Raw genomic sequence first — 10,853 nt, 5'->3', positions numbered from 1 at the left:
TATGAGGTATGCATCATCTTTCATAGATCATATGACAGTCGGAGTAGATAACTTTATATCAGTGACAGTTGAAGAAATTACTAACAAAATAAACTCAATAACGCTATTTAGAATTTTCGTAGCCACTGATTTGCCGTATGATACTAGTAAGATGGGACTTCTTTTGATAACAAACTTAAGCCGCTTTCCTATATAAATTTTCTTTATTAGAAGATAGATTAAAAAGTGTACAAATGTACTCGAGATATATACAAAAGGGGTCTAAGATCAACTGCTCTTAGAAAGCAGATACAAAAATATCAAACATGACCAGAACAAGCTGATGGTGGTTTCTAAATGAAAGTACTCACAAATTACAAACGCAAAGACAAAAGGGAGGCAGAAGCTCTGCATAGAAAACTTTCATCCAGGAAAAGACAACATTCTTGATACTACATGCTAGCTGATAAGAATTCATAATGGTATCTTTCATGCATACTCTGTGATTTCTGGATGCCGTGATTAGTCTTCAACTTATCAACAAGCGCTGAGGTTCTAGTTCGCTTTGCTTTGGAATGTTTTTGTAACTTCTTTGTTTTAAAGGACCTACTACTATTTTGTTTTTTAGGCAGTTATGGATAATACTGTAAATTTAGCATAAGCAGTTATCGTAGTTGAGATTTACCTTTATGAAAACCACTTCATAAAAGTTTTTCGGTAGAAAACAAGACGTGTCAATAAGGAAGAAGGGACCACCTACTCGGAGTATCTCGCCCAACCACATCGTAGCCGGGGCGATTGATATGCTTCAGGGAAAAAAAAAACTTAGATTGGTTAATTTTATGATGTAGTATGTTATACTTGTTGTTAGAGCTTTATACAATGGGGCGTCATCTTGGGGGCATAAGATTCTCGGGGCCGGCCCTGCTTGTATTAACATACTGTATGTACCTCCGCTCATGTTAACGGCTTTGCCCAGCATTCAGCTGAAACAGTTCTCTCCGGCTAAGGAATCCATATCATGCATTTCGTTCGTGTGTACACTTAAAAGGGGAAGGTTCGCGCGGAACCAGTCTGATTCTCACAGGGTCTAGGGTTCTACAGATTTTCATTTGTTCCCCCAGACAAAACAAAAAAGAGTAAAGAGAAAAAGCAGAAGAAACCCTTGATTTTAATGTGGTTTGGCTGATCGCTGTTAGGAAACAACAACCACGATGTCGTTCTCAACAAGACTTCGTTATAGAGCATCTTCTCTCATTCGTTACAATCTATCACTCCCTATTACCACTAATGTTAGGGTTTCTAAGTATCCATCTGGTTTATCTCAGTTTCGTTTACTGTGTATTGCTCCTAGTCTTAGTACAAGAGTAGGACCTGTTAAGGGAGGAGGAGGAAGTTCAGCTGAGGAAAAGATTGTTCCGACAGAGATTCATAAGGAGGCACATGACTCCTATATGGCTTATGCTATGTCTGTATTGCTTGGTAGAGCCATACCAGATGTTCGTGATGGATTGAAGCCAGTTCATAGAAGAATTTTGTAAGTAACTGCTGATTTTAGCATGATTTTTCATATAATTAAAAGAGGATCTTATGCCTGTAGATTCTTAGGGTTTCATTTTCTGTGCTATAATTGCATCTCTTACTTTTGTTTTCCTGCACAAATTTAATGTATTACACTGCAATGTGTTTCTGTAAATTTAACATTTTGGCTAGCTAATTGTTAAGATCATTCATTATCCCTTTTATTTTTTTGGGATAATTTGGCTTTGAGCAAGTTGAGAAATAGGTGCAGTATGCCGCGTTATGAGCTTGTTATCTGCTCTATATATTACATTGTGTTTTTGTTGGGACTGACTGTGTGAGTGTGTGACCATCTAGATTGACTAACTGACATGTCATTGTTCAATCTTCAAAATTGGCTACAGATTTGCGATGCATGAATTGGGAATTTCATCTCGAAACCCACATAAGAAATGCGCCAGAGTTGTTGGAGAGGTAAGACTCATAGTATATAAACCTTCTTTGATGTTCCTCATGATGTGTGTTGTATCATAAGTTGCAGGGTAGGCGGTCTGCCCTGATAATGTGCATATTTTCTCTCCCTTTAGAAATTTTTGCATTGCTATCCGTAGTATATGCTCGTATTTTCTGCTTAGCAGCTAGCTGTGCAATGCCCTTGTTGCAGGTTCTGGGTAAGTTTCATCCACATGGAGACAATGCCGTTTATAATGCTTTGGTGCGAATGGCACAGGTGATTTCTCAATTATCCTCTATATATGCTGGTTTAGTTTTGTTTATTTTTTATTGATATTATTTGCCAATTCATAAAAATTTCAGCGTATTTAGAATTTGGCACTAAATGAAATTTTAAGACGAGGAAAGAAAATAACCATCAGTTGTACGTATGTCTATAATCAAGGTTGAATGTAAAAACATACTGTTTATTAAGCACAAATTATGAAAAGAGGGTTAATAAGAGGGTATGGGGACGTAGAGGTGGATATCCTGTATATAGTTATTCATACTCCATTATCTTGTATATGGTGGATGCATAATCCATGACTCAGCTTTAATTCTTATTTTGTTTTCCTTGTCATCTTTTTTGCTTTGTTTCCTCGTTATTTGGTGCCTTGAAAAACTCTAAATTGATTTTGTGTAAAATCAATAATAGCATACAAAATCCCCTCATTTACTAATAGTTTTACTTCTTGTGCTCCTAATTTTTACAAACTTGTCCGACTATGGCAACTACCTTATTTAGGATTTCTCCATGCGATATCCTCTCATCCAAGGGCATGGAAATTTTGGTTCAGTTGACGCAGACCCTCCTGCTGCAATGCGCTATACCGAGTGCAGACTGGAAGTAAGTTATTGTGTACACTTCTACGTGTTTTTTATTTATTGTCATGAAGAAAATCATTTGATTGGTGGGCTCTAGTGAATGTAGGTGGAATGGACATAAAATCATAGGTAGGATAAGTTGGACGAAATTGCTATGCAACGAGCTCTCTTATGAAGTTGTATTCACTTCTTAGGGAATTTGTTTGGTTCATGGTGTAAAACCGTCGGAAGTTAAGGCTGAGGTCAAAAGCTTAGAGAGCACAAGTACGCATCTGCTTTAGTTTGCCTGCAGGAAGACAGCAAGCCCTAAATATATTTTGGTTTTGGATAGATTAGCGAATGATGCCTAGAATTCCAAGGGCTTATAGTCTTATACCTTCTCAGCTCCATAAATTATTATTTAAAATAGATACTAGAGGCACAAACAGCAAAACTGTTGGTACCCAACTGAATTACTGAAATTTTCTGTAGGGCTCATAAAGCCAGGACCGAAGTTAACTGGACTTTGAGATCTTCCTTACCCAGTTACTTGAGACCGTGGAAGTCAATAACTATAGGAACGCCAATCATTATGTTTCTCCTTCTATGATAGGACCTTGCTGCTTCGGAATGGAGACCCTATGATATCCGTCCATTCTAACAACATAAGATTCATATAGACACTCCCAGCAGGCTAAGTTGTCTGGTTTCTAGATATTTTGCTCTTCCCTGTGTGGAAAATCTGGTAATAACTGTTAAGACTCTAGTCCAGATACATGCTCCTGGAGCTACAGACCATCCAAATCAGCTACCATAAGAACTACCATCTTTCTGTAATCATAAACACAGAAAGGCACAATATTATAAAACGTCGAGTAGTCGAAAATTCCAGACAACCGATATTGTTCGCAGTCAATATGCTATGTTCTGTTTTGTAGACTGCGCCGCTGACTTGCGGTTGCATACAGGGATGCATAAGTGTGCCCTAATTTGGTGTTTGTACTTTACTCCTGAATTTTTCAAGAAAAATGTGTTTCTGAAGATATTTACAGTTACTGTATTAATTTTGCAGGCACTTACAGAAGCAATGCTCTTGTCTGATCTAGAACAGAATACGGTCAGACACTGTTTTTGTTAGCTTGTGATGCACCTCCATTGGATCGCTGCTCATGCGCACTTGTTTCTTTGATGTTAATTTCAGGTTGATTTTGAGCCAAATTTTGATAACTCACTTAAAGAACCGTCAGTTTTACCAGCAAAGCTTCCAGTTCTTCTGTTGAATGGTAGTTCTGGAATTGCGGTAGGTGTATACATGTTTCTTTTTTAGTTTAGTTGTATTATTTTGATTTTTCTATACTTCAGTAATAAACTATTCAGTTAATAATTTAATATGATATCTTTATTCCGAGTCACCGGCTTACATATCCGATGGTCTGCACTTCTGAAGGTAGGAATGGCAACTAATATTCCTCCCCACAACCTTGGAGAGTTGGTTGATGCGCTTAATGTTCTGATTAATAATCCAGAAGTTACGGTAACAATGCACCATCTTTCCACATTTTATTTTTAGAATTTTGCAAGTGGTTTACTGTATGCATCACCACATTCGAGGTTCCTCATTGGAATCATCATTTCTGATGCCTATTTGCACCTTTATCGTTGAGAATAGCTGGCAAGGAATGTAAAGAGACTTTCCATTAACAACATCTTTAATTCTGTCTCTATTTTTTGGGATTGTAAAAGCTCCAAGTTCCATTAACAACATCTTTAATTCCGTCTCTATCTTTTTGGGATTGTAAAAGCTCCAAGAACTGTTGGAATACATGCCAGGGCCTGACTTTCCAACTGGAGGTATAATCACGAGTGCAACTGGGTATGACCCCTCTCTCTCTCTCTCTGCACGGGTTATGATGTTAATTCTTCCAAGTTTCAAGTAGTTGACTTTTTCTGTTCACGCATATCCACATGTTAAAGAATCTTGAAAGCATATCAAACTGGACGTGGATGTGTGATAGTTAGGGGAAAGACTGACATTGAAGTGGTTGATTCTAAAACAAAGCGCTTTGCAATTATTATCAAGGAGGTCATTATTTTTTCCATGGATATTATTATTCCTTTTACTTATCTCTTTGCTCTGAAAATTTACCTTGGAGGATTTCCTATTCGGATGTTATAAAATTGAAACAGGTTCCATATCAGACCAATAAATCTACTCTAGTGGAGAAAATTGCTGAACTGATGGAAAATAAGGTATTGCTATTGAATGTATATTGCATTTTAAGGTTGTTAATCATCTAAATTTGTATCATATAGAATAAAGTCGAAGGAACCCGCTAACCCAAAATGCGATGTTTAGCGAGAAATGGATTTACAATTATTTATTTATTTTTATTCGTCAAGTGCAACTTTAATATCCTGATTTTTTATTACCATTTCTTAACTTTAATGAGATGGTTTGCCAGCTGTTATATACTTGGTGTCGTCTGCCTAGTTAATACTCCCGTGTCTGGCTTCACCTTTGAAGCTTAATTGTTTGATGACCACATACAATTTTTCTTTTGAAGTTTTCCCCTGTTTCATCCTCTCTTACCGTTTGACCGCTGATGACCCTGCAGGAGTTTATGCTATTAGTAGTAATGATCCTGCACTAGACCGTTGCTGCTGGATGTGTTTTGAAACAACTAGAAGGCTTTTAAAGAGCTGCTCAGATAAATAGGTCCTACTTGAGCTATCCTCACTCCCTATAAGAAATTAAGTAATGAAACAAAGTGAAAGCCATCTTAAAAGTCAAGCCTACTAGCCATCTCCTTTCCTCCATTTCTTATTTGTTTTACCCTTCATATTTTCCAATTTTTGTAGAAAGTTCCATCACTAATCACGAACTTATTAGAGCGGGGAGGGAAATCCACATACCAACTCTTATATGCATAGAAGCTGAGAGAGAATATGAAAAACTAAAAGCTTATTGTGGACGCATAAACATTTACTTTTCAGTTGTAACTTGCTCATTTTCATTGATATAACATTGAGCATGTTAGTGTTATGAAAATCTAACACTACTGAATATGTTTAAAAACTTTTTTGTTATATGTGTAATGTTACTAAGGACAATGAATCCCAATAGACGTAAGGCACACTGACTTACCAAAATGCACTTCAAGGGCCTTCTTTTCTTCCGGCACAGTTAAGGTCTATGCTAACAGTATTTCTCTTTTCTCAAACGCTGATGACAGCATGTATTCACATGTCATATTAAATATCTTCGGTAGAGTTCGTAAACTCAGGGAACCATAACAACTATTTACTTTAATCTAATGTGTGGACTGTATCTTTCTTTCATCCGATACACAAACTCATGTACTAATTGAATGTGAGTGTTGCCAACTGCTTGTTAACTTGGATGATGGACTCTTCTGCACTGGATTGGTTTCTTAATTTTGCTAGTTTGAATATTGACCTTAGTTTATTAGGTGCGTGAATAATTATGTAGTTATCTATGTTTTGATTAGCTTTGGGTATCAATTATCTTATCGGTTTTCACTTGATTCTGCAGTTCTTAAACCCATTTCCTTTATTAGTTTAATGTACAATGTCAAAATGCATTTCATCTTGACGTTAATGACGTTAAGAATGCAGCGACACGATTGAGTTGCTACGTAGAATTTAATTTTTTCTGTTTTTGATGCAGATTTTAGAGGGCGTAAGTGACATTCGTGATGAAAGTGATCGTACTGGAATGCGTATAGTCTTAGAGGTCTGTAGATACATTCTCAGTGTCCTGCTTGACTTTAGAAGTATTTTGTTTGTTACCTTATACTGATTATCAATACCGCAAATATTTTACCAGCTTAAAAAGGGTTCAGATCCATCCATTGCTCTCGAAAATCTGTATCGTCTTACTGCTCTTCAATCTAGTTTTAGCTGCAACATGGTTAGGTAAGTTGCATTGGCCATAAAGCATGTACCATCCTTTTTCCTCCTTTTTTGATAAAAAAAGCAAACCTGTATCTTTCAGTAGAATTATTATGTTGAATTTCATCTTTGATCCTTTGGCTGGATAAGATGTGCTTCCGATTATCATACTTGAATTATTATGTTGAATTTCATCTTGATCCTCTTTAGTTTGTCTTCACACTTGAATACACTTTGATTTTTTCCGCACATATTTGTAGATATAGATCTAAGAAAGTATCTGTTCTGACTTCCGATTTTCTTTGGCAATTTTTTTCTTCTGTTCATTGACTTTTCACAGTATCATAGACGGACAACCAAAGCTGATGGGGTTAAAAGAATTGCTTCAGGTACCACTGCTGTTGTTGCCTTCTGTTTTTGTGTTGTTGTTGTCGTTTATATTCTGAAGATTCGAGTGTCAAAGTTAAACCAAACTAACAAAAATGTCTGTTAATTTTAGTACTTAAGAAGGTCGCTAAGCCAAGAGAAAATCCAATTTATTTGCAGCTTTATATGTTTCTATTACCTACATTTCATCGTGACCGTACACTTTTAAGGCTTACAGCTTACCACCATTGAATACTTGAGAATGTTTTAGTATATATATGGTTTCATATTTCAAGATATTGCCTTGTTTCAGTATTTCTAAAGTAATGACTGTGATAAATTCTTACGGGTTACTGCTGTGCTTGAAGTCTGTGTAAAACTTACCACCACCTGGTTCTCTAAGAACCTTTATTTCAGCTCCTTCCATTTTCTTTCAGTAAGCTATAGTCCTTCATTGTCTCCTGCTATACTTTTTCTTTATTCGTCCTTAAGAACTAAAGGCTTAGTACACATTATCTGTTGATAGCAAATAGCCTAATATATCAGCTTGGGTCACTTGATACTGTTGGGGCTTTATAGTTAGATATGTATTGGTATAAGGACACATGCCAACATGTGGAACGTAGGATAAACCCCATCTTTTATCAGTGATCTCAGTCCCCTGTGTCCTTGTCCTTGCTGTTGTGGTGAAGCTTCAGAAGGGCTCAGCTAAAGTCATAAGTCATAAACATTTTTGCAGGTTTTTGAGTACTAAATGAACCAAATGATTAATTTTAACAGAAGAGTAGTAACCCACCAGCTCATTAAGTCCTTCAGTTGTTTCCTTGATTTCCACCCAGCACAAGATTTTTTCCATAGAGCACTGTACACGACGAGCGACTACTAATGGTCATTCAAAGAATCATGGCTGCAGTGATGTACTTTGTGTCACTCTAATGCGTTGCTTCACTGTGCATACCCACCGTAAATAACATGTGTTGACGTATCTTACATATAGCATTTGTATGGCCCTGCTTAGTACATTGTTCTATCCTGTTTCATGAAAATTAAGGTTGTTTCTTGCTTTCTCCTCTCCCTAGAGGTCAGGTTCTTGCCCCCTCTAGTTCCTGTCTTTTTTGCCTTTCCTTTAGTTATAAAATCTCCATGGAATTAGCTTAAAGTAAAATAAAAGTGATCATTAATGTTGCATGTATCCTACATCTGGGGTGTACACAGTATATCCCATTAGATAGTTGTTGCTTCTCAAGCTCCTAAGTGTGTCACTGATAGTTTTAAAGAAAACTATACCATATCAATATATCACCTTTCTAAAGAAAACTATACCATATCAATATATCATCTTTCTCATTTGTTTTCTCAGGCATTCCTGGATTTCAGATGCTCTGTTATTGAAAGACGTGCAAAGTTTAAGCTCTCTCAAGCCCAAGAAAGGAAACATATTGTAGAGGTATGCCATATACTTGTGGAAAGTAATGATGCTTTATAACCTATACTTAGTTTAACAATATCAATCTCCCAGGGCATCATTGTGGGGCTTAAAAATGTGGATGGCGTCATTGATATACTCAGTAAAAGCTCAAGTAATATAATAACTTCAGCTGCTTTGAGAAATGGTGAGCACTCTTGTACTCCGTTCTTCTTTTGAATTTGCTCTATAATTTCATCCGACTTATGACTGTTCATTTGAGCATTTGAATTTGCTAATAAGAAACAATCCCTACGTGACCTAAGGAGACTGCGTCTCATTTGCTGCACTTAAGTGTCCATAAATTAAGTCGCCAGGTATAAACAAAGCCGGCGGGCATCAACCAACTTCTAAAACCAGATATCTATGAGCCTTCATCTATCTTTCAACAGAAGGAAATGTATAACACTTTATTACAGTTTTTAGTCTTATGCATATAGCTTTGTGCCCTTTATTCCCTCATTGGTGGATTCAATATCTTGTGTATTGACCCAGGTCAGGAAATGATCTATTATAATCGGCTTGGATGGGGACTTTTTTGCCTTGCTTAAAGTGTAGCAATTTGACCTCTTTTTCTGTGTCTAACTCCGTCCCAGAAACAATTGAATCTTCATGAACATAGCTGCCCCTTCCCAGTTTCTTCTGCATGAAATCTTGGGTTACTTCTGATGAGTTTTTTGTAGATACTTGTGAAGTTTTTAATTTCCAATCCCTTAGGCCTCAGGAGTAGGTCAAACTAGAATTTGATACTTATTCATATGTAATATCTTGAGGTTATTAACTAATTGAACATGTAATTTACTGGTGCAGCATATAACTTGTCTGAAACACAAGCTGATGCTTTATTAGGTTTGACCCTGAGAAGGCTTACTTTAAATGAGGTGTGGTATGATTTTGCCCATTATGTTTGGATTCATTGATAAGGTATGGTGTGCTCTTACTGAGTCCGCAAGATTTCCTCCCTAATATTGCAGTCAAAGAAGTACATGGATGAAGCTAGATTATTAACTGAAGAAATTTGTAAGCTAAGTGAACTGCTATCAAGCAAAAAACTCATATTAAAGGTAGATACTTCCTGATAACTTCTATATTCTTGTATCGGTTAGGTTACTAGCTAATTATTTCCACTTACCTGTATCCTGTTCCCTAAACATGTTAATTACTGTTGGAGGCTATGGAGCTCCATCTTCAATGTTGGCCACTGTTTGAATTGCATCCATGTGGTTATATTTCAGTAGGTTCTTATAAAAAAAATTGCCATCTTGTTTTTTCTGTTAACAAGTTGATAGAACAAGAGGCAACTGAACTAAAGAACAAATTTTCAACTCCAAGACGCTCAATGCTGGAACATACTGTTTAGCACACCAGATGAAATAGATGTTACCTCTAATGACGAAAGGCCTCAGGTATGGCTGTGACCTTAGGCTTATAGCATTTACTATTTTTATGGTTGTCTTAATTTCTCAGTTTATCTTCATGTAAGATGTAACTGACTGTTTGTGGCTGCAGCTTTCAGGCTCTTTGTGGGAAATCTCTAATTTCCAAAAATGTGGTGGTACCATTGGAAAATCTGTCGGGATGATGTGAAAAATTGGTCAGGATGTGAAACCTACTGCATCAGCATGAGAAGCAGAAGTGGTTTCCGAGTAACCGCGATTGAATTTGGTAGGAATTGACTACAACAAATGCGGAAAAAGTAAGTAATTCGGTTAGTGTATAGAGCTTGTATTGTTTAGCGTTAGTGAAAGTTTAATAGATACAGCGCCATTGTAAGAGAACAGAACAGATAGTGGTAGTGAACCTTTTGCAATCTGAAAATTGTGTAAGCTTTTGCAGTACAAAAAAATTGTGCACTATGATTGGCTTACTGGCATAAACCTAGATGATGATTATCAAAGATGTTTTTTGATTGGTTTTAACATTGCGAACTCAGGTTATAGAGACTGCAGCCGGGTTGATATTACTTCCTGGACCCTTGAAAACGCTTTTTGGCCTGAGTATGGTAAAAAGAAAGTACTGGTAACTTGATAAGTACCACTCACTTTGGTGAGCTTTGAACCTGAGTATGGCCCGGCTCCTAGAAGAGGGAGATAATTTTTTCACTATATCCCTCCCTTTGATTTGGTATTTGGTCATTGACTATTATTTTATCTGATTTTTTTTCTCACTTTTCTTTGTCACCTTCGACCTCCAAACTTGGAAATTAAAATGAATAATCAAAACTAGAAACTCGATTTAAAGGTCTGAAGATTTAAGCTTTCTTTCTTCGTTTTTGATCTAAACTCGTTAATTTTTTATCCCAAATTTTATT

General features: G+C 36.5%; 1 protein-coding gene across 1 annotated transcript; it reads left to right on the top strand.

Annotated features, from left to right (window-relative positions):
- The first annotated feature begins 974 nt into the window (after positions 1-974).
- LOC113294988 (DNA gyrase subunit A, chloroplastic/mitochondrial-like) lies at positions 975-10,471 on the top strand. Its single transcript, XM_026543353.1, has 19 exons — positions 975-1,516; positions 1,905-1,974; positions 2,165-2,230; positions 2,741-2,842; positions 3,872-3,916; positions 4,001-4,099; positions 4,247-4,333; positions 4,602-4,672; positions 4,774-4,882; positions 4,987-5,049; positions 6,488-6,553; positions 6,647-6,735; positions 7,052-7,100; positions 8,438-8,524; positions 8,597-8,690; positions 9,353-9,423; positions 9,517-9,606; positions 9,825-9,948; positions 10,052-10,471. Exons 1-18 carry the CDS (start codon positions 1,194-1,196, stop codon positions 9,900-9,902), a joined length of 1,659 nt encoding a protein of 552 aa, XP_026399138.1. The 5' UTR covers positions 975-1,193; the 3' UTR covers positions 9,903-9,948; positions 10,052-10,471.
- The last annotated feature ends 382 nt before the right edge of the window (positions 10,472-10,853 follow it).

This window comes from Papaver somniferum, chromosome 1 (assembly GCF_003573695.1).
Source record: "Papaver somniferum cultivar HN1 chromosome 1, ASM357369v1, whole genome shotgun sequence".
Lineage (NCBI taxonomy): Eukaryota > Viridiplantae > Streptophyta > Magnoliopsida > Ranunculales > Papaveraceae > Papaver > Papaver somniferum.
Note: the sequence above shows the minus strand (reverse complement) of the source record. Positions and strands in the feature narration are given on the sequence as shown.

Bases quoted from the DNA above. Each gene is read 5' to 3' on its own strand.
- LOC113294988 (XM_026543353.1), top strand. From the start codon at position 1,194: ATGTCGTTCTCAACAAGACTTCGTTATAGAGCATCTTCTCTCATTCGT. The intron at 6,554-6,646 runs GTCTGTAGATAC...ATATTTTACCAG, and splicing joins GAATGCGTATAGTCTTAGAG to CTTAAAAAGGGTTCAGATCC. The intron at 8,525-8,596 runs GTATGCCATATA...TCAATCTCCCAG, and splicing joins AAAGGAAACATATTGTAGAG to GGCATCATTGTGGGGCTTAA.